Source organism: Gadus chalcogrammus, chromosome 8 (assembly GCF_026213295.1).
Source record: "Gadus chalcogrammus isolate NIFS_2021 chromosome 8, NIFS_Gcha_1.0, whole genome shotgun sequence".
NCBI lineage: Eukaryota > Metazoa > Chordata > Actinopteri > Gadiformes > Gadidae > Gadus > Gadus chalcogrammus.
Genome location: NC_079419.1, coordinates 23,809,990 through 23,834,215, shown reverse-complemented (window position 1 = coordinate 23,834,215; position 24,226 = coordinate 23,809,990). Strand labels below are relative to the sequence as shown.

General features: G+C 46.1%; 1 protein-coding gene across 1 annotated transcript in view; it reads left to right on the top strand.

Annotated features, from left to right (window-relative positions):
- The first annotated feature begins 1,673 nt into the window (after window positions 1–1,673).
- The window catches only part of LOC130387953 (vertebrate ancient opsin-like), an 84,678-nt gene continuing 62,125 nt past the window's right edge, over window positions 1,674–24,226 (top strand). The window contains exons 1-2 of the mRNA XM_056597246.1: window positions 1,674–2,043; window positions 13,822–14,150. Of these exons, the coding sequence (XP_056453221.1) occupies window positions 1,674–2,043; window positions 13,822–14,150 (699 nt within the window). The remainder of the gene's footprint in view (window positions 2,044–13,821; window positions 14,151–24,226) is intronic.

The window sequence follows — 24,226 nt, the reverse complement described above, 5'->3', positions numbered from 1 at the left end:
GCTTGATGCGTGCTTCGAATTGGAACAGTGCTCGGGCAACGACTGATGACGTTTCACGAGTCCACGAGCACAAGAGCACGCACAAGTACGCGAATTGAGAAACGGCCTGGGAAACAGCCCGTGTGTGCTTGCAATCGCTATAAATCCCAGGATGCATTTCGCACTCGAAGCAGTACGAGGGCGGACAATATGGAGAAGACGCACAACTAGCTTAAGTTACTCTTAACTTATATATATATTTATATAATATATAATATAATAATAATAATAATAATAATAATAATAATAATAATATATAAATATATATATGTAAAGTCGTGTGTGTATAGCTTATACACATGACAGGACACTCATATCTTTTCAATTGTTATTCATTCAGAATATTTACATACTATTTGAAAATGAAAGAGGCTGGGATTTTGTTTTATATCATTTGTTTATATTGTTCAGTAGTATATGCCTAAATGAGGCCGTAGCACAGTTAACGGACGAGCAGAGGTGGTGACGTCATCGAGTCCGCTGCTGTTCCAATTGCAGGTTAGTACTCGCGTTCTCGCAAGTATGTGCTTGAAGTACGGACTTGCCAAGTACGTGCTTGCAAGTCATCGAGTCCGTAGTACGCGTGCTAGGAATTGAGAAACGGCCTAAATGTGCACAAGCACAGTGAGTTTCGTCATCATAGCTGGTTTCTGATTGGAGGAATTCACAGTGTTACAACCGTCCCCTGTTACAACTGTCCCTGGTCTCCCCTACATTCCGGAGGAGAAATTAATATAATCCTCACTGTTGTATGCATATCGTTTACTCTGTCTTGGTTGTTCAGGGATCGCTGTCCCGTTAAATGTTAGTTTAATGTTTTGGTTTTCTAACGAAATAAACGAGTCAAGCATTCGTGTGCTCAAGGAGAAATTGTTTCTTTCCATTCAATGCAATTTCCACAATATTATATTTATATGATTGGAAGATACGTGTCGTTGACCCTGTACGCTACCATGCATTACATTTAAGCAGCACGCACGCACCATGAATGAACTCAACTTTATGAAGTTGAACTTTGTCTGCACGTTTGATTAAAAGTTTAGAAGCATTGCACATTTGCACTCTGCTGATACGTTAAGTGTCGAGTTTATTTTAGTTATTATCCTCTCGCCTCCAAACGACGCGTCACGCAGCGTTTTTTAAATTGTGTAGGCATACGCTTAAAGACATGCTTGTGCGGGTGCACTGCGCGCGTTCATGAATGCGCGTTCAAGTTTGCCTCCCTGGTGAGCTCGGCCAGGAACCGCTACTGGAGGAGACACCAGTCGGGTGTCCGTACCTCAGACAGCGCAGTATCCCGTGAACCTGAGCCGCCACACGGTGGAGCCCAGCCCACCCAAACTCTGATTTCTTCCATTGATGGCTTTCCAAACACATCAACACAGAACAGGAAAAAGTCCTCCTGTTCCTCACTTTAAAACACAGCTTTACATCGTTGTTTTATTTTGATCCCACCACCGCTATAGAGTGAGCTATTTATCTCCTCAGTCTCGCAGGTACTTATTGTCTACTTATAAGGCTTATCTTCTTAAAGTTATCGCCCGCATTAAATCTTAAAGACTCTCTGCGCGAGCGGCAGCCTGCTACCTCCACGCTCCCGCGCGCTGACTGAGCGGGAAAAGCACAGGCTGGCGATGATCGCGTCCAACGCGAGCCTGAGCGGCTGCGCGGGGAGCGACGGTGCGGGCGGCGCGCTGTGCGCTCAGTTGGAGAACACGAGGGCGTACCGGACCAGCCTCACTCCGACCGGGCACCGGGTGGTGGCGGTGTGCCTGGGCGTCACTGGCACGCTTGGGCTGCTCACCAACCTCCTGGTGCTCGTGCTGTTCTGCCGCTACAAGCTGCTGCGCTCTCCCATCAACATGCTGCTGGTTAACATCGCACTCAGCGACCTGCTGGTGTGCCTGCTCGGGACGCCCTTCAGCTTCGCCGCAAGCACGCAGGGCCGCTGGCTGATCGGCGGGGCAGGCTGCGTGTGGTACGGCTTCGCCAACTCCCTGTTCGGTAGGTCGCAAAAGTTTGGTTTGGAGTGGGAGGGTGTGTTTATACTGGGATGCACTGGGTTCTTGTGAGGTGGTTTGTATACTGGGATGCACTGGGTTGTTGTGAGGTGTTTGGTCTACTGTGATGCACTGGGTTGTTGTGGGGTGGTTTGTATAATGGGATGCGCTGGGTTGTTGTGGGGTGGTTTGCGATGGATGAGAGATGGTCGTTGCGGTGGGTGCAGACTGGGTCTTGGTTTCCCAGGTTGTGCCTGTGGATGGATATTATTGTTCGTTTTCAGGGTAGAACAGCACATTGGAAGTTGTGTTGATTGTTTGTCATTAATAAATTCCTCATTGTTCCTCATGTTGCATATGCCTAAACATTTTCAACAGATTTTAACTTATGGATGCTTATTTTGAGGGGTCCCACAGAATCACTGCTTTATAGCTCCTCACTGGTAGCATTATCACCGCATGATCACATCGACCGATACGAGCACGATGAATTTCGTTTGTATCCACAAACACCAGAAGCAGTATTTATAAGCATACGGGGTTGCTGAGAAGAGCAAGCTCTTTTGTAGCATACTTTTTTAACTGCAAGACGGTAAGACATGTTTTTATTATGGAGCGGCCGGCTCTGTTGATCTATTCATCTTTTATGCATTGGGGATGTGCATTGATATGTCCATGTTTTGGTGCAGTTGTTTAACGCATTTAAGTTTAAGTTCACCTCACTGTAGCTATCAAAAGTGCGTTTTTTTCCCCCCTGCGTGAAAAGTTGTATCTGCAAGTTGCGCGCGCGGGCCGCTGGTGGGTGCAAATGCCAGGGCCGTTTATTGATCCCAGTCCGTCACTGCCTAAAGGCTCCTCCTCCTTCATCAAGGGCGTAGCGCCCCTCGCTCGGACCCTCTCTGTTGATGCAAAGCTTCGATGATACCCCTCAATGTTCGAGGCTTTACGCTGATATGCAGCAGGCTCATCTACTTAGGATTAAATACTCAGAGTTATAATAAGAGTATTTAGTCCTGATAACGTCCGGAGTCGTCTCTCCACTGCTGTGGGGTTCATGTCATAACCGCCGCAATGATATTTTTTTACCTCAACCAAAAAAAATATTTTCATGTTTCTTAAGTCATTAATCACTCACCTTGCTTTGGCTTTGTATGCTCTATCGATCAATCTACCGATGTATCGATGTATCTATCTACTTACCTACCGCTCTAGCTCTGTCTTTCTCTTTCTCTCTGTCTCTGCAATTTCAGTTTTTTTTTCACTTTCTGTATCACACGTCCTCCGGCGTGCAGGGGACTTGGTCTCAAGCCCTTTCAGAAGATCTATGCTCAACTCTTTTGGCATCCAGATAGAGTTAGTGGAGTCTGTGTTTACACAATGGGATGATTAACCCTTTCATTGGTTTTGAATGAGTGATTAAAGAGAGAGAGAGAGAGAGAGTGATTAAAGAGAGAGAGAGAGAGAGAGAGAGAGAGAGAGAGAGAGAGAGAGAGAGAATTACGATGAAGAATTTTTAGTGGTAGCATTAACAAAGAGCTCTGTATTTGTCTGTCTCTTAACTACTCTTGATGACCGAGGCGCAGCTGGATCATCGCTCGGAAATTGAGTTGTACTTTGAGTGGAGCTCTGTTTTTAAATGACTGCAAGGTCGAGAAAGTACTGGTTCGACTTCTCATCGAATACAATTTGCTGCCATGAGACACAACCACAGATACATAGGCGCCGGAACCTATGTGGCCGCGGGGCCAATAATGGCCACTCCACTTATCGTGAAGAAAATAAATATATATATCTTTTTTTTTGCCTGTATTGATGAAGTATTTCGTTTCTTAGTAATGTTTTGGCCAAATATTGTTACTATACAAAAGAACAGTGCTCCGTCTCCCCGCGGCCTTATATTGATTGAGTCTAAAACGTTCTCAATGATTCAGCCAATCAGAGTACTGCAGCAGGTATCAATCGGGTTGCCATGGCCCATGAGTAAAGAAATGAGCACTGCCATACAAGTTAACTAACGATCGCTGTAGGCTTCAATATCATGCAAGCACTTTATGTTTTCTTTTTCACAATTGCATGCTTTAATTAAGTATTGTTTTACCTACCATTACGAGTCTCGTTTGGTTTAGTAGGGAATTCGCACAATGGCGCTGCTGCTGCTGCTTGCTTATGGCTGGTTCAGACTACACGATTTCACCCGATTTTGCCCCGATTCGTTCGTCGCAGACAAATTTGCGAGTGGTACACGATTTAGAAACGTCGGCGATGAGACAAGGTCTTGTAATGTGACATGCTTGCGATCTACCCTTTTTTCGTCTCCATTGTTGACATGGAGGGAATCCCACAAACTGCTGGAGCACACGTGTTTACTAACTAGTAAAGAACAAACTAGTAAAGTAAAGACTAGTAGAGATGCGCGGTTGGCGGTCATATCCGGACACCGTGGATAATCCACGGGTTGGGTGGATGGCTTGAAAAAAATAATACTTGGATGAATTGCGGGCGGTTCGCAGTTGAAATAAATAAGTAAATAAATAAATATGTAGGTTAACATATTGACGAGACGAACGGCAAACTGACAAATTATATTTTTCTGAAATCTCCGCCCAGCGCTCTTCCGCTGGTTTTCCATAAGCATTCCACTGTGCGATCATCCCTGCTGCATATGCCCTCACACATTGTTGAAATGATATGCTGGATGCTTTATTCTTTCGATGTGGCTTTTAGTTAATGATCGGGCTATAATAAGACCATGTTGGCTATGTTCGCTGACAACAGGGGACATTTCATAGTGGTTGGACATTTTAGCGAGCCAACAGGCTTTTTGTCTGGACGCGGAACTCGGGATGACATTGCAGCTCATCCGTTGATCTCTACTAACTAGACATCACTGCACTACGCAGAGGACCGCCATCATAATGCCTAGTATAGGAACTCGGGATCCATTGTTATTAACACTTTGTTGTTGCCTTCACGCTGCGTGAAGCACTGCAATCAAATCTGCGCAATATTAATGAATGCTCAAAGAAGGATTTATAAATGCTTTTTGGAATGTATACACATATGAGTTAGGTCCCGTCTACATGGGTGAAAACTATGTTTTCGCCCATGTAGACTGCAACTATCTATTGGGGTAATAGTACAGGGACAAGTAGAAACGCTGTAGAACATATTGAAGGCGCTGATACGCTGTATACAAACATTCAGTCGAGGAGCAGATAGCAGACGTTAAACCTTTTAGATTGAGCAGAAATACTTTTCAATGTTCAGTTAGTAATAACATTTACCAAGGGGCTAAATAAAAAACAAATAATAAATATAGCGAGCAGCAATGTGGGGGTCAAGCAGAATGGGACTCAATAAACTATTTTTGCTGGCAGACGTAATCCGTTAGGTGGCTACATGATGTTATTAGGAAATGTTTATCACAATGAAAATACATTGAAGTTGCTTTGAAAGGGCCAGAATAGACTTGCTGCTAACAACCCCCCCCCAGGCATTGATGAGGCCCAATTATTTGGCCATCATCAGGATACGGTCATAAGACTGTGAGCCAAGTTTGGTTTGGATGCATAAGGCCTTGCAGAGAAATGAGCTCACTTCGTGTTTGACGTCCCCCTGAGGTCAAAGGTCAACAAATTGTTTGGATGTCCCCAGAATCATGTCATGAGTCTATGTACTAAGTTTGGCTATGATATGTTAAAGAGATGCTGAGAACAGGCATACTTCCTGTTTGGCGTCTTTGCCGTCAAGTTTGATTGGCTGTCACGGCCAAAAGGTTTTGAATCTGAAAAAGCTGTGTAGCACATTTGTTTAGCTTGGTCTGAATATCATATATGGCAAGTTTCATGATGATTGGACATAATTTGTGTCCTGTGGATATGTACTATTGATTTTGACAACTTTCAACATGGCGGCCAAATTCTGATGTTGGAAATATTTTAATAGCTACATGGGGTGGTCTGATAGTATCACCAGACATTGGAAATTTGATTGAAATATACTCATGTGAAGAGAGAAGAGTTAACACACATCTTTGTTAATTACAGCGCCCCCTAGAGGTTGACGGTCGCTAAATTTGGTTATGATATGTCAAAGGGCTGCTGAGATATTGGCACTTCCTGTTTGGCGGCTTCGCGGATTAATTTGATTGGCTATAGTTGCACTCGGCTTGGATCAAGGAATTCAATGATACCTTGTTTGTGAATATCGGATGAATGGGTCGAAAGTTATAAACATGAATGCATGTCCAACTTTGACCTGTTGGTGGCGCTAGAGCTGATGAGCTAGCGACCTCAAATTTGCTTCATGGGCTGATGGGACTGTCCTGAACCAGTGTACTAAATTTCACAACTTATCACCAAGGCGTTCTATGGGCTGCCATAGACTCCCATGGAGGTAAAATAATAATAATAGGAATTCATACGAAACAATAGGTTGTCTCGCAGCTTCGCTGCTTGATCCCCAGTGATTCAATGCTCTAATGTCGCCCAGCTGGTGGGGAGGCGATGACGTCATCATTTGTGTTTCAGGCGTCCACAGTACTAATCCTAACATGAAGACATGAACCACGAAAACACATTGGTCAGTTTCAGAGGTTGCGCTAGACTTTTTCATTGTCCGTCATTTTGACGGACAGGGTCGTAAAAAATCTGTCAATGTCCATTATTATCTGTCATTTTATTTTAACTTTTAAATGGTAATATAGGCCTAGGCCTAAGCTATAATGCTTATATTCAATAGCCTCACTTGTTTTTATTGACTTATTTTCATTAAAAAAAATAATTCACAGAACAAGCGTGTTTCAATAATAATTAATAATTTATTTATGCATTTCTTTCTGACGGTGAGAACTCGATTTTTCCGCTTTTAAAACATTGCGGCTGTTGTGCCTTAACATAGAACGATGTATGGGCTGTAATGGGCTATTTTTAGCTGAACGAAGACAATTATAGTGAAAATGAACAGTCCACTTATAATTCTTGGTAATCTTCTGTAGGCAGCTCAAACTTTCCTTCTTGCCCGCATGGATTTGAAAAGTATGCTTGCTTGCTTGAAATCAAACGTATCGATGGATACTGCTGCCGAGGCGATTGTCATTAGATGCTGCGTCTTTGCCTCCGACAGACGACTTCTCGTGGCGGTTTTTATGTTATTTTGAAGGCTGAATCCGTGCTCAGCTGCAACACTTGACACTGGGATAACCAGCGCCACTTCAGCAAGCGCTCTAAAATCGGGAAACATTTCCCCTGGCGAAGTGATGAGCAGCCGACAGGAGCCCCTGAACGAGGGATTTCCCGACCCTGCCAGCACTCTCTTCATCGGGAGAAAATCCCTCTGCATGCGGTCATTCTCAACCAGTGGTGCAGCTGCACCCCGCGGTGACCCGTAGTGGGCACAGACGCGCTCCAATGCCTCTAGTCCGTGGGTCTTCAACGCGCTGTCAGCTGTAGGATAGCGCGAGGCGTTGAGCACGGTGTCGAGATCTGCGATGATTCCCAGATGCTCTTCGGGGAATCTTTTTTTTACTGACTTGGTGATCTCTGCCAGGTATTGGGAGCGCAGATTGGAGAAGGCCTGAGCATTTGGCTGCGTGAGGGTGATGCCACAGAATCTGCCGTCCTGTGACGCCTCTTTGAACTTTCTCTCCGCCACACCTGGCTCACTTATCAGGTCATCCAGGCTGGCAAGTGTCATGTTGACCACTGGCTGGATGGAGGATATGTTGACGTCCTCTTTTTGGAAAGTGAGGTTCATCCTGTTGACCACAGATAGCACGTCAGTGAGGAGGTGTGTCAGGGCAGGGAATGTGAACTTCTGGAGCTGCCTCCTCAGACCCTTCGCTACCGGACAGTCTCTCACGGCTTCCTCCTCCTCGAGCTCCAGCACCAGAGCAACCCAATTTGCCCGTACGCCCTTAACTGCCCTCTCCAGGGACAGCCAGCGCGTAGCAGATGGCTGCTTCAGACTCAGCAAGTCGTGATCCTCCATTTCTTTTTGGAGTTCATTCAGTCTATGTGTTCGGATGGGGGAATTCTTGTAGAACGTGGAGATGTTGTTGACGGTGGTGACATAAGCATCTATTTCACGCACCGCCTTTGATGCGTCTCGGGCTGCCAGTGCCGTCCTGTGCGCACCACAATGAATGTTTATGATGTAGGGACAGTCATTCTGGCGCAGCTGTTGTGCGACTCCGTTTTTTCGTCCCACCATCACATTTGCCCCATCACTTCCCAACCCAACAACCCGAGACATCGCTACACCACGACCTGAAAGCACATCTTTTATTTTCGCTGTGATGCATTCGGCAGTGCCAGAGGGTATGGCATAGTTGCCAATGAACACTGTTTCTGGCTCCCCATTCTGTTGAAGTGTTAGGTATGTTATCAGCCTTTTCTCAACAGTTATGTTAGTGGTTTCATCAACTATCACACCCACGTATCTGCTGTTTGCGATGCGGTCATCAATGGCAGAGGTTACGGTCGCTGCATGACTGTGTCATGGTGAGTGTACGTGTGTGCACTCAAGTTTGGACACCCAGCAGACTGTAAGAGGTGAATCAGTTTGGGATACTGATGGCTAGGTGTACTTGTATTGGCCATGTGTAACACAACCTTAAGTTGTGTTTTTAGTGCCTTGTTACAGGCAACCTGGGATTTGTCGACGTGCTTCTCCATCTGCACACTCTGATTGACCACCGCGCAGGATTCGATGTGGCTGTGGCTGCTTTTGTGGTCATTGAGGGCCGATTTCTGCATCGTCGTGCAGCCCTTAACAAATCCATTGTTGGCTTTTGCTCTCCTGCAGATGTCACAAAACATTTTGCTTCCTTCTGCCCTCAGCCAAGTAAACTCCCTCTCCCACTGAACCCTGTACTCCCGCCTGACCTCCTTCCCGCTTGTTGCTTTTGCTGCCGGTGCCGCTGACAGAACAGCCGTTACTGCAGGCCCCCCTTCTTCATCATCCTCCAGCACATCGCTCCCTCTCTTCTCTCCTCTCTCAAGACCAGCGGAGCTGGGCTTTTTAAAAAATCCTTTTACACTTAGCTGCCGTGACATCTTGCTACACCAAATCGTAACACAGATTTTTTTTCAGGAAGGGCTGTGATCGTAATGCTGATCGTAACTTGTGATGCTGACCGTATGCTCTATCCGGATAGACAACGAATTCACGAGCGATGAAAGAGATGACAGCTAATAAATAGATAATTAATATGCACGAGCACGCCAACAACAGGTCGGGCGTGAAGGCTACCGGTAGCGATTCATTAGTCTATCTTTCAAAGTAACGGACGGCCATCGGATTCTGCCGTAGGATAATTAGATGTGTGTGATAATTTTAAGTTTAACCACCCCCTGCACTATGTAAGCCTAAATGTTGGTTTGCCTGTACTTTCATTAAAATGATCGCAGATATTCGAGCAGCCGTGATCCTAAGCGTCCTTAACAATAACAGCACTGATCACGCACAGGTGACAGCGAAGTGACACATACGGCTCAATGCATCTCTGCAAAATTACATGTTTTCTGCAGAAGATTGAGAAGGGGAAACAGCCTACTGAAACATAGCTACATAGGTAGATAGCCTAGCCTACTGCAGCCTAGGCTACATCTCAGACTGTGCTAATGGTTTTAAATCGGAGCATGGATTTGAGCGCGATGGAGCTGAACACTTGCTCAGCTGGCTACAATGTATCGACCCACTGAACACCAGAACTGCCGTAACTTCGGCTCAGTTTGAAAGTTGGTGTCGGCAATGAAGCTTATGTAGAGTAAGAAAACTGTCACAACTTGCCTGTTACTTCAATTGTGATTTTTATTCTTATGTTTATTATTGGTAATGGTCATTGTAAAATCCGTCAAAATGACGGACTGCCTTCAGATTTTTCCGTCATAGTTAAAAAGTATCCGTCAATGACGGACATTTGTCGGTTAACGCGACCTCTGGTCAGTTTTAACTTCTCCACCCTGGGACCTGGCACCCTCGTGCGCAGAAAAACGTCCGAGAATTTATCGATTCATGCGTTTTTCAATTGAATGTAAAAAATACACCAATAAACGAAAATTTCTAGTTTTGATTAAATAATTTGCAATTTTCTGCCAAAAAAACGTTAGCACTTTAGAAGAACCTTGCATCAGGGACCTCCGGCCGGGCCTTGTCCCTCAAGCCAATATTAGCTGGTCACTCTTCTAGAGCCAGAAGGTAGTCTGGTTAAAGGACCTGATCACTCTTCTAACAGAAGGTAGACTGGTTAAAGGACCTGTTCACTCTTCTAACAGAAGGTAGACTGGTTAAAGGACCTGTTCACTCTTCTAACAGAAGGTAGTCTGGTTAAAGGACCTGTTCACTCTTCTAGCAGAAGGTAGTCTGGTTACATGTCCCAGTTGCCTAAATGTCATTTGCTTGTTTTCCTTTCTGACCGATCGAAGCCAAGACCGCATATCAACAGACATCTTCTGGACTTTTTTGTCCCAAATTTGATTTGTGAGAATTAATGTGATCCCCTAGTGTTACAGCTGTGCAGTCTTCCATTATGAACATGGGATCCCTGCATCCTCTCAATAGCATTTTCACTTGTATTGAAGGCTTTAGATGTAAACACACACACACACACATATATACACACATATATATATATATATATATATATATATATATATATATATATATTGTAGCTCCCTGCATACTTTATGCAGGGAGTATGCAATAATACAAATTACTCTAAAGAGGTCTAGGCTCCGTGCGCAGCCCCGCCTTTTCCAGTGGACCAAGAAAGCCTGCGCCGTGACGACCGGGAGTTCGTCACGGCGCGGGCAAACTTGAGATAAGAAGGTGAAATCGCCGGGCGTGCCAAGCTGCAACCGAACCGGCTTGGAAGCGTAAAAAGGCCTAGGCCTAATCAATTGCGTTTTAATGTCTTTAGCATTCAAATTATTGCAGTCAATTCTTTTCGTAGGCTACTCTGCTGTTGGCCTTGATGGGGAGATATTTTAATGCTTTTTAACCCCATTTTCCTGCTACATTCCTGCGTCTCCCTCAGTACGGAGCCCATTTCAGCACCATGTCAGTAGACAGTTACAATCCTACGAACGTCGTGAGTGCAGTGAACGCGCGTTCATGCTAAGAGGAGTTCCGGGAAACGCTCCAAAGAAATTCATGATGGTTCGCAAGATCCATCATGAGAATGATCGTACGAGCGAAGATCCATCGTTATCGGGAAACGAGGCCCTGGTCATACCAAACGGGATATTTTTTAAATGAATTCAGAATAACTGAGTGTGTAGCGCCACGTTTTCTCACCCTTTCAGGTGGCTTGGTAACCCAACGGAGGAGCGTCGAAAAATAGGTAGGATTAGCACGTTTATTTCGGTACACTACACTACAATAAAAGTGAACAGGGCCGCACTGTACCTCAACGAACAGTAGCGCACCGCCCGTTGGAAGCAAAGCATTCGACTGAGCGGTGTCGTTGGTTCTCGTAGCCATTGGTTTAGTGTAGCCAGAGCTCCAGCCTATTCGTGAATAGTAGTTGGCGCGATTCAGATCCCTTAGCTAGTCACACCCTATCAGAGGCCTGTCTCCCATTGAACCCCCTGTTATTCACCTGCAGCCAGCACTGCCGTGAATGGGAGTCAATGGAGGCTGAGGGAGGAATTTTCAATAGGCGATAGGGGGTGCTAATGTCCCTTTACCCAGGGAAACAAACATTACATGTACAAAGGTATAAAAGTAGTCATATTTAAGGGCATTCATTCATTACAGTAGTCTGGGCATCCTACATTCTTTTCTTTTAACAATGTTAAGGAGGATCTTCTTCCCTCTCCTCACTGGAGTAGCCTCCACTGGTAGCAACAGACACAAAGTGTGAGGCCCTGGTCTAGAGGTACACAGAGGCCTGCTCCCTGGAGACAACTGGTGGTACCGCACACAGAGAGACATGCTGACTTCCACACAGTGGAGCAGCGCTCATGGTGGTTTACCATCACCAGGGCACACGCTAGGGTGAGCGTACACAAACAGACGGACAGACACTGCCTCTCTCTAATCTCTAATCTCCTTCTATCTCTTGTCGTTTTTACACTGCCAAATATGCCCGTCTCATACCTGCTTTTTTCCCATCATGGTATCGCGTTTCCACTGACCAAGGTAATTACCAATTTGATTTCGCACCCCAATTTACCCTCTCGTTCCTTACACATATTGGGGGTTTCATTTTCATGTAAATGAGATTAGACGGTTCCAGGGGCGGGACTTGGGAAGAGGTGTTGCTGGGTTGTCTCTACAACAGCGACATTAACATGAGTATTTATATTCTAACTAAAGAGACTGTGAAAATCCGTGAGCTAGTGACCATCATAGGAGAGAAGACGATAAAGTCGCATTTAACCAGGACTTTGAAAGATGGTGCGATCTATGAGAAAGCAGCAAAGGGTCTTTCCTTACGAGGCTTTCGTCGGGATAAAAAAGTGAGCTAATTAACGAATATGTTGCCATTTTTGTACTTATAGTTATAATGTAGCCTACACTGATATTTAGTCTACTCATTCTTGCATTCGAGTGGCTTGATTAAAATAATAATAAAACATTCTGAGTATGCAAATTATTCTAAAGAGGTCTATTCTCTGTGCGTGGTCCCTCCTGCTCCAATGAGCCAAGAAAGCCAGCTCCTTGACGAAGGGGGAATATACCCCTGCGGTTTTACACAGGGAAGAAAGTGAAACTGCAGGGTGTGCCAAGCCGTGACCGTACCAGCTTGGCAGTGTAAAAATGGCATCTGATTCTCCCACGCTGTTGGCGGACATCGAGGGTGTGTCGGTAGGTGCCTCTTGTCTTGAGACAAAAACAAGTTGGCTGTTTACAACCAGATGACAACCCCTTGTTTTTAATATGAAGCCAGGTTTGATTTGGATATGCAGCAGTTGGACGTAGTAGGCTGTGGGATAGGGTTAGGGCAGGCGAGTGTTGTGGTTAACATACCCCTCCTACTTATTTGATGTTGTTCGTCGTGGCACTTAATGTACACACTTATTCTCTGTCGCACTTAGTTATAGTACCTGGGTAGCATCTAAACCTAGCTATCCTTGTTGTGTACGGGGAATGGGTTAACAGGGGTGGTTAGTCCTTTGCACTTGGTTCTATGAACATCCTTACTGTACCGACAGCGATATATTGTTTCACCTTCTTATGACAAATTGTTGTCAAGTGTTAATGTAAATACCTGCTCCTTAATGGCTAGGATGACAGAATGAGAGACATGGAAACATAGGCAAATAGATGAAGGGGGAAATGGAAAGAGTGATCATGAAATGACAAAGAGAGCGGGAGAGACCCTTGAAGAGAGAGAGAGAATAAGGGTGGATTTTAGGGAGTGGTGAGCAAGAAGTGAACAAAAGGGAAAAATAAATAATAAATGTGGTTGAGGAGAGGAAAAACAGACAAACCTCTTTGAAACTCCTTAGAAGCTTTCGCCTTTTCATTTCATATTGCATTTCAGAGGTGCCTGTCATCCACGTTGAGTGGATTTGTAACTCATAACACCGTTCTGTGAGGCTCTTTACAAACCACCTACCAGATCACTTATTTTGATTTCCTTTTTCCCCTCTGCAGTTATTGAGAAAATAAGAGAGAGAGAGAGAGATTAACACAATGTAATTTCAATGACAACCACATAAGAAATGTGCTCCTCAGGCGTCGCGTCTTTGACCTTACCTCCCTCTGCTCCCTCTTCTCCGGCATCGTGTCTGTGACCTCACCTCTCCACCCTCTGCTTCTTCTCTCTCCTCAGGCATTGTGTCTCTGATCTCTCTGGCCGTGCTCTCCTACGAGCGCTACAGCACCATGATGGGCCCCACTGAGGCCGACGCATCCAACTACCGCAAGGTGTCCCTGGGCATCGTCCTGTCCTGGGCCTACTCCCTGCTCTGGACCCTCCCCCCGCTCTTCGGTTGGAGCCGGTACGGCCCCGAGGGGCCCGGGACCACCTGCTCGGTGGACTGGACGGCCAAGACCACCAACAACATCTCCTACATCGTGTGCCTGTTTGTGGCCTGCCTGGTGCTTCCCTTCATGGTCATCGTGTACTGCTACGGCCAGCTGTTCCGCGCCATCAAGCAGGTACGTGAGGAGAGTGATCACGTGACATGGATTGAGGAGATTTTAAGGGACGCTGAAAAAAGCAGAACAACAAACGGCCTCAAGGGGTATTTTTGCGGGGGTTCCTCTGTATGCTTCAGTGCCATTGTGTTCCTCTATTCATAGCTTTTATCTTTGGGGTGGAGGTACCTGGCAAGCAGTTATTGGAGTTCTATATACATTTCACTGTGCATCAAGTTGAAAACTGGCAACCGTAAAAGTGTCAAAGGTTAAAAACAGCGCTGAATGTTGCCATACTGTGATGTGGGGCTCGGCGTGAATTGGAGGAGGTAGGAGTTTACTTTTACAACGAGCACCAAAATAATGATATTGACGGGAACATCAGATTGTTGTGTCAGGCCCCTTTTTCAGATGACTGGGTGAAAGCCTAGAAATGTAATGTATTGCAGCAGGGATGGATGTATCGTACAACATTATTTTCATACATTTTACAAATTCCTTTCATCTCTGAAGAATAACAGGAATGTGCCTTTCTGCTATGTTTTGCACATTTAATAAATGCCTAAAATATAAATCAAGCTAATTTTAAAATCACTTAATACTCAGGACAACATTCACAATTTTTACAGTTTATTTGTTATTATTTGCCAGTTAAGCTTATTTTCTTTGAGTATAAACACGTTGTGTGTGTATGTAGGCGTATGTCGCTGAAGGTGGAAGCAGCTGAACCAGAGGGTGAAATGTAAGCTATTTTACGTGAACGATTTACAGCATTTCATTTTAAGTAGTGAGTGCACTTTGCAATAGACTTTAAGAAACGACATGCAAAATCAGAAAGTTTCTGCATGCCTCCTAGTTTTTCCCTGGCGTCGACCATGGCAAACACTGTCTGAACTTTACCTTCCCCTGAATTGTAAGGGGCCGTCCTGGGACTGAATCAAAATCAAACCCTATAACCAAACATAAGCCTACCTAAAACCAAACCATATAACTTAAACTAAACTCTAAAACCAAACCCTATAAATTAAACTAAACTATAAAACCAAACCATTTAACCATCCTCTACCTCACCCTTAAACCAAACCCTAAAACCAATCAAACTCTTGAACCAAATCCTAAACCTCAAACCACGTTGATTGTTGTACTGAAATGCTACCGTGGTGAAGTCTGAAATCAGAGGATTACACCGGTTTAACCCCCGGCAGTCCAAACAGCGGCCGGTGTCCAACATACAGTGTTGGGAAGGATATTTTAAAATGTATCCAGTTGCAGAAAACAGAATACATGCCCAAAAATGTAATTTGTAACGTGTTACGTTACATTACTCAATCTGAGTATTGTATTCTGAATACTTGGATTACTTCCAAGTAAGTGTAGGAATGCGGCATCAAATCCTTCTTACTAAACAGACCTATTCTGGTGTGTTCTTCTGTTCCAACTGGCTGAATGTGTTAGGCCAAAGTCTCCCTGAAAGTGCACTATATTATGTTATTTTCTGTAGAGGAACAAAGACTATAAGGGTATGTTTATGCAATAGATATGACCAACAGAAAAATTATAATTTTCTTTATTTACTCAACAAATAAAAGTTAAACAGAAAAACATGTAATAATCAGTTTCTGTACAGAATTTGCTACTACGTCTATCTATATATATATTAGTGCTGTCAAGCGATTAAAATATTTAATCACGATTAATCACATTAATGTCATAGTTAACTCACTCAGTTAACTCAAAAAAAATAATTAATAAATAAATTGCGTTAATCGCGCGATAAAAATATTAGCGCCGTTAAAATTGGTTTGCGTTAACGCCGTTAATAACGCGTTTAACTGACAGCACAGAGAGAGAGAGAGAGAGAGAGAGAGAGAGAGAGAGAGAGAGAGAGAGAGAGAGAGAGAGAGAGAGAGAGAGAGAGAGAGAGAGAGAGAGAGAGAGAGAGAGAGAGAGAGAGAGGACCCTATAAGGGCGTATTAACACCAAGATAGTCCTTTAATTCGCTCTCTTTGGTCAAGACTAAAGCACAATGTTTATTCTATGGTTTGGTGCGGTTCCTTTTTACATTGCAATTTTCTTTGTCAACAACGCAAATGTGTGCAAAGACCGTTAAATCATTGGATAAAAATTTCGGGGGCGGGGTACAGCAGTGAAGAAAAAGGGGGGGAAAAGCGCCAGTGAAAGCAAATAATCATGGATATCCAGCGGGCTGCACTCGTGCTGATATTGATTTGTTTCATACAGGTGCGGACCGGTAGAACTACTTCTCCCTCATCCTGGTGCTGATTGTGTTATATGCATCAGCGTTTTTATGTTTGTTTACCAGCATAAGTTTTATGGGTGTCTCTCCAAATATCCAATATACATTCCGTGACCTGTCGCTCCTGCTGCTCCATGTCGAGCCACGACTCATTTTCACCAGACGTACCGACAATGTGATGCTAATCTCGGATAATCAAACAATAATTAGATCGGTACTTATGTAACTACGGTTCTATGAATCCTGGATGACGGTGCTTCAAGCACTGAACGTTCCATCTCGCGCATGCTCAGGTCGAGTGTTAATACCAACAAAGTCACCTGGGACCCCTGATGAGCTCCCGACAGCCTATATCTTCCGGTGACATCAGAGGATCGGTTCCTGCAGAATCTTCTCGCGAGTACACAAGGATTCTGAGTGACGGAGCACTCTGGCAGTCATCCAGGATTCATAGAACCGTAGTTACATACGTAACTATCATTCTATTTCATTCTTACTGACCGGTGCTTCAAGCACTGGATGACTCATACCAACAAGGTCACGAGGAACTCCAACACATACCTCATTGAGAGGAAACAGCAGAGTCGGGCAACAGGACCACGGCCAACGGATGGGGAGTGGCAATGGCCTACCGGTAAAACCTGGAAAAGGTACATGGTGATGTCCATGATTCTGCATCACAGATGTCTTCCATGGGCATGCCCCGCAGGGCAGCCCATGATGTTGAGACAGCCCTGGTAGAGTGGCACCTGACCCCTTATGGCAGGGTGTGACCACCTCCTTTATATGCATAGGTGATATCCAATCGCTGCTTGGAGAGAGCACAGCCCCTCCTAGGACCACCAGAGCAGAGGAAGAGCTGGTCCGACCTTCTAATGCCTGCGGTCGCAGCTACATACGCTCTCAGAGCACGCACAGGACACAGCAGTTTTTACCTCCGAGGAGATACATTGTGCCAGGCGGACAGGTTGGTTGAGGTTTGACGATGACAGTACCTTCGGGAGAAAAGCTGGATTCGGCCACAGGGTAAACCCTGTCTGAGTTCCACCTCAGACATGAGTCACTCACGGACAGAGCCTGAAGCTCCCCGAAGCGCTTCGCTGACGTGATGGCGAGGAGAAAGGAAGTTTTAGTAGAGACCCACTTCAGCTCCGCCTGAGCCAGGGGTTCAAAAGGAGGCAAGGACAAAGGGTCCTCAGCCCTGTCTGAGAACCATGCCGTAAACAGCTGCCACCTATTGTCATACTGCGCCCGGGTAGAAGGCGCCCTGGCGTTCAGTATGTTGTTGCAGACATTGTCTGAACACTCTGTCAGCATGGGATTGGGCCCTGCAGCGGCCAGAACCATAGCTGCTGGCAACAAGGGTTGGGATGCCAGATCTGGCCCTGCAACTGAGACAGGAGATCCTGCTTGTCAGGAAGGCGCTGTGGTAAACTGCTGAAGAGCCTGTGCAGCAGTGGAAACCATGTTCTCCCTGGCCAGAAAGGGGCTACCAACAGCAGTCTGTGACCCTGCTATGGAACCCTCTGTAGTGTCGGAAAAATCTGAGACTGTGACTGGGATTGCGAACAGATATGGCAGGATCTTCATGCCCCGCGACTGCCGGGGTGAGAAGGCTGCCGCCACAAACCTGGTGAACACCCGTGTGGAAAGGGAGAGGCCGAATGGGAGCACCCTCAACTGAAAACAACGCCCTTGGAAAGCAAACCGCAGAAACTGTCTGTGGTGTGCACCCTCAGCACCTGGTCCCCCAGCCTCTCTAAAGGCTCTGGGGGAACGACGGGCAGAATATGAGACCTGAGGTTGCCCCGAGGGCTGTCGCTCAGGGGCCCGAAAGGCCTGTGCCTGCTGCTGAGCAGGCTTTGGATGTGGGCGCTGAGACCTGAGGTAGCCATAAGGGTGAGCCTGTGGGTGAGAGCTGTGCTGTGGGGCAGCTGAAGAACCTCTAGGCCTGCTAGGTGGAGGCACACTCCTTTGAAGCACGGATAGCTGCTGGCGAGTCTTTCTGGCTTGGACTGTGCGCTCAAGCGCCTCTATAGCTGCAGATCCAAACAGCTTTTCGAGGTTCCACTGGAACACTGCGGAGGGTTCTCCTGCACGCCTCAGTGAGAGGAAACTGTGCCAACCAAACCTGGTGGCGAGCCTGGACGAGAGTGGACATCTACCGCCCCAACTCTCTGGACATCAGCGCGAATGCCTGCAGAGAAGCGTCGCTGAAATCAGGGGCCGGAGCATCCACTGCAACCTCCTTCAGGGATGCTGACAGAGCGAGCTTCAGGTGGGACATAGAATTGCTTATGCGTCCCATGCGTGCCGCTGCGTCATAGGCTTTGGAGAGCAGGTCTTCCGTAACCCGACACTGGGGACGAGGACACTTCACATCCGGTCTTAGAGCCTCATCAGTCTGCTCAACTGCTGGCATGCAGTCCAAGCCAAACTTGTGTGCATCCTGCATGGCTGCCATGGTCCGACCGTAGGATATTGCATGATTATTAGAATAACTCCAGCATGCATGCAACTCCCTCAGATACTCCTCCGATGGAGGCACGGCTGGTGGGGGCTGGGCCACGCCTGAAGAAAGCGCTGGCCGGAGCCGGCTGCGCTTGTGGCACATCTAGCTGCAGACGGGCCATGGCCATACGAATGATGGCTCCCATTGAGTTGTCCTCAGAAGCACCAGTAGAGTTGCGTGTCGAAGGAAGGGAGCACGCATGTGAGTCTACATCCGGTGGGACCTCATCCGGGTCATACTCAGCAAACTCGGCTGCTGACGTTGCCATAGAACATCTTCCTCCGGCTCCAAGGCGGCTGCAGGAGGAGCAAGAGCACCTGGCTCCTCTGCACCAGTCCCAGCCTGACAGGCCAGGAAGAGGAACTTCCTGTTTTGGTCCACCTTGGAGGCAAGCCCGGACTCCCCAACTCTCCGCAGCCCGACATTTAGGGCGACCATCCTGAGCTGGATTACGTCGCTGGGCTGGGGGCAACCGTTTGGGTAACGAAACAAGGCCCAACCGTTGTCCCACCTCAGCCAGTCTAGCAACTCCCACTGCCTGAGGCATAAAGATGCAGTTCATGCATCCAAAAGACCCTCCTTAAGTTGCCTGAGGCCAAGGCATGAGGGACACAAATCATGGCCATCCTCACGCTGCAGGGAAGTCATACAGGCTGAGCATGAGTGGTCGCCAACCAAGTTGACAACAAAATCACACAAAAAAACACAACCTTTTCCAACGAATGTCTGAAAATAACACCAGATAAGTTAGCCTCAGCGGGAACACTGCTACCAACTACAAGTCACACCTCTGCTGGGAGCAGGAGCGAGAGCACTGCCTTCACCAGTTGAGGGTAAGCGGTCAGAACGAAATGAGATAATAAGTGCAGTATAAATACCGGGAGAGGGAGCGAAAGCACAGCCTTCGCTGACAAATGTTGCAGGAATAACAGCCTAGACAGTTAGCCTCAGCGGGAACAATTCTACCAACTACAAAGTAACTATAACTATAAATGCTGAGAGTGGGAGCGAAAACACTGCCTTCACCAGTTAAGGGTAGTTGCTAGTACGCAAAGTGGGCACAACCGAGTTGGCACCAAAGTAAAACGTACCTAAGGCGGGAGAGGGAGCACAGACACTGCCGTCACCAATAACAACGAAAAAAGGGTACACCGAAATTAAATGATAAGCTTAGTACAAACGCCGGGAAAGGGAGCGGGTACACTGCCTTCACCGAAACACGAAAATATAACCCACAAAGTAAACTTATCCAGCCGAGGATGATGCGTTCCACGGCAATTCAAAGCTCTCAGCGGGTCCGTTAAGGCCTTTGGAGAGCGAGCAGCTCACAGCTCCGACAAGATGTCGCAAGGCCACCAGCAACGAACAATCAAAATAATAATAGCCACTTAGCTTTAGCTAGCGCGGTGATACATAGATACCTGCGAAGCAAGAAGATGAAAAGGAACAGATCCTCTGATGTCACCGGAAGATATAGGCTGTCCGGAGCTCATCAGGGGATACAGGTGACTTTGTTGGTATTAACACTCAACCTGCGCATGCGCGAGATGGATCATTCAGTGCTTGAAGCACCACCTCTGGCGGTCAGTAAGGATGAAATAGAACCCATAATGCACGCAGCTGAGCGGGTGCCTGTTACGTCCATGGAGGCGTATGCTTTTCAGAACTGGATCTGACAGAGGTGCGTTCGCTTTGACATCTCAAGCGAACCGCACCAGGGTTCATTTGGAAGCGAACCGAGACTACCTCAGGGAGGTCTCGGCCGGCTGATTTGATGCGCATCAAAGTGGGGTGGTTGCATTGACACCAACAAACCAATGTACCGAACCAATGGACACAACTTGTTTAGTGCGTACTAAATGTGAAAGCACCCCTGATTAAACGTGAAACAATCGTGAAACAGAGAAGCATCGTCATGTAATCCATTGATAAATGGAATTATAATTTGTATTCTGAATGCGTAACACTGGTACATGTATTTCGTTACCCCCCAACACTGCCCACATAGAGGTCTCCAGGGGGAAAGGGATTAATGGTTGGACCATTCACAAGTAAACTTTCACAATATGCCCAATAAACAATATCTCGTTTTCAAAATAATGTCGCAGGTAAGTAAAGGGCTGAAAGAAGTAAGCATACCATCAGAAACAGAAAAACTGATCTTTTCTTGTCTTTCTTGTCTTTAACAATAGCCTTCCCTTAAAAGATTAACTTCAGTGTTAATTATATTACAGCTATATAAACCTATAAATCCTCAGCCATATTTCCATAACAATGACCATTGGAGCAATTATTGTGCACAGCCCTTTACCATGTCCCTCTTCCCTCGCTCAAGTGGGATTATCTCCCCCAACCTCACTTAATTACACTGTCCTCTTACCCGCTTGTTTGGAAACAATGTTGATTGCTTTTATTTATTTTTGCGGCATTTAAAGTTGCTTGAGGATCGGTTGTTGTGTGGTCCGTTGGAGCCCTGCTGTGATTCGATGAGGGATGTTGGCCGGAAGGGGTGGCAAGGAGAGGGGTGCTTAGGAGGGGGTAATGTTGGGGAGGATATGGCCTTTTTCTTGTACTTTATTGCGCGTGAAGTGGGCTGTGGGGTAACTGATGTGCAGCTTTTCACACTCACTTCCAAGATAACCGGCGGCCGGACGGAAATAGTTCTGAGAGGAGACTTAAGGAAAGGTTAAACTGTCTCTTCAGGGGAACACACACACACACACACACACACACACACACACACACACACACACACACACACACACACACACACACACACACACACACACTCGGAGACAAAAGCTCATGTTGACCAACACAGAGACGCACAGACACAAATAAATACAGACACATACAACACACATACTCCCACACACACACACAAACACGCACACATACACAGAGACTCACACAAATACAGACACACACACAACACACATTTACACACACACATGCACACATATTCACACCCAAACACATACAGACACACACACAGACACACAGACACGCACAAAAACGCTGACCCATGAACACACATACATACACACACGCACCCAAACAATGTCAAATAAATCAAATGTAAACACACACACGCACCCACAAGTACTTGCACACGCACACACATAAAATGACAAACAAAATAAACACAGTTTGCAAGAACAAATCCCAAAGCGATTCTTCCAGGAATACAGATCACTGTATTAGCCTGAAAGCCCCCGGCCAGCTCAGATAAACAACGATCTCTTTGAGCCCACATGCCTCTGTCTATTTGTGTTCTTTCATTCAGTTTATTAGAAATAAACACCTCTGTTCCAGAAAAATCACACTAACTAAAATCTCTTTTTTTTATATATATATATATATATATATATATAATTTTTTTACAAAGGACATTCCTCACCACTTCTCTGTATTGTGCATTCCCTGTTTCCACTGTGCTTTTCTCATGTGTCAGTGCTCTTTTCAATTTCCCCCAGTCCCCATTCCACAACTGCTCCTGATCCGAGATTTTCTGGTCCTTTTTATCTGGATGTAACTCCATCTTTACGTTTTTGTCTCCTATCACTCCCCCCTCCCCCCGATCTCGCTTTTGAGGGAGACACTTTGGGTGGCCGTTAGATGAAAACGTTGAAGACTCTTAAAAATCCCTTCTCTCTCCATTGAAATCCTATGCTTGTTTAGTCTGTAGGATGTTTTCTTTAGTACCAGCTGTCTCTCTCTCCATTTGTCTCTCATCCCTCTGGTAATCCTTGTCTTTCTCTCCCTCCGTTTTGCTCATTGTTAAATGTTCCTCTGATTCAAACCTCTAGCTCTGTTACTCTCATTCTTGATCTCTTCGACATATTCTCTATCATCACTTTCCATTTCTGAGTGTCTGTTCCTCTCATCACTTCCTCTATCGTTACCCTCTATCTTAACCTTCATCCCTCCGTCCCCTTTCCTTATCCTCTCTCTCTTGTTCTTTCTTGTTCTCTCTATCTCTCTCCTTCCCTAACCTTCTTCTCTCTCTCTCTCTCTCTCTCTCTCTCTCTCTCTCTCTCTCTCTCTCTCTCTCTCTCTCCTTCCCTAACCCTCTTGTCCTCTCTTGTCTCTCTCTCTCTCTGTACACAAGAGCTCTTCTGCTCACTCATGGACATTTGCCTGCTAACTTATCTTTGCTACTGATGCCAGCAGCCAGACCTGCCCCCCCCCCCCCACACACCCGCCCACTCGATGCAGGTGTAAAGCACCTGCTCTGTATTTAATGGTGTAGGGAGGGTGTGTGTGTGAGATTGTGTTGGGAGGGGGGGGGGGATAATTGACTCCTGGTGACACATTCATAGAACACACCGTTTCAATAAAGGCAGTGCATAGCTGCCAGCTGAATTCCCTGAGCTAATAAGATGGCTTTTCGAAACCAACGGGCCTCGTGGGATTGAGCCAATCAATTCCTCATTTATCTCCTGCGGTGTGCAAGGCCTGTACCGATTGATGGGAGGCATCCACTTTGCTCACAGCGCGTCGGTGGATGTCAGATCACTTAGAGACAGACGGGGGGACAACCTGACCGAAAGAAAACACGACGAGGCGACCAAAATGTTTCAGTAAAGTAGGCGTAACACAGAAGGACTCTAGGCCAATTAAAGGTTTAAGACACATAGACACACAGGCACTTCAACACACACACACACACACACACACACACACACACACACACACACACACACACACACACACACACACACACACACACACACACACACACACACACACACACACACACACACACAGACTAAGCAGACAGATAAACAGACAGACAGACAACCATACACAAGCGGCAGGAAGAATTCCGACAGGAAGTTCCACGCATGATGACTCCTCATGTGACAGCTGCAATGCTGTCGCCGTCTCTCCGTGTTCGCTGTGACTTTTTGTTTTTAGTTTAATGGAATACCAGGGGCTGTCTGGGCCCTGGTGCTTCACTAAAGCTAGCTGCACGCATTAACATGTCCTTAACATGACACTTTCTTTCCATATTTTTTGCCTATTTCGTAATCTTATTCACCTATTCAACAACCTACTCAATTGTGATTTTGCTTCCAAATATAATGCACCTAAAAGTTGACTTTTGACAGTAACTTGCGGAGAGGAGCTTAGCTTTTGACCGATAATCACCCCAAATATATATCCCGTCCTATCATATCTGATCTGCAAGCGTACCGATTGAATGCGAGCCAATCCACTCCAGAGGGACCAGGCTCTGCTTAAAAGGACAAGGTCTGAGTCATCACTAGTTTCTCTCGTTTCATGCTACTCGTGTTTCTCTCTCTGGCCACCTTCCGATGTCAA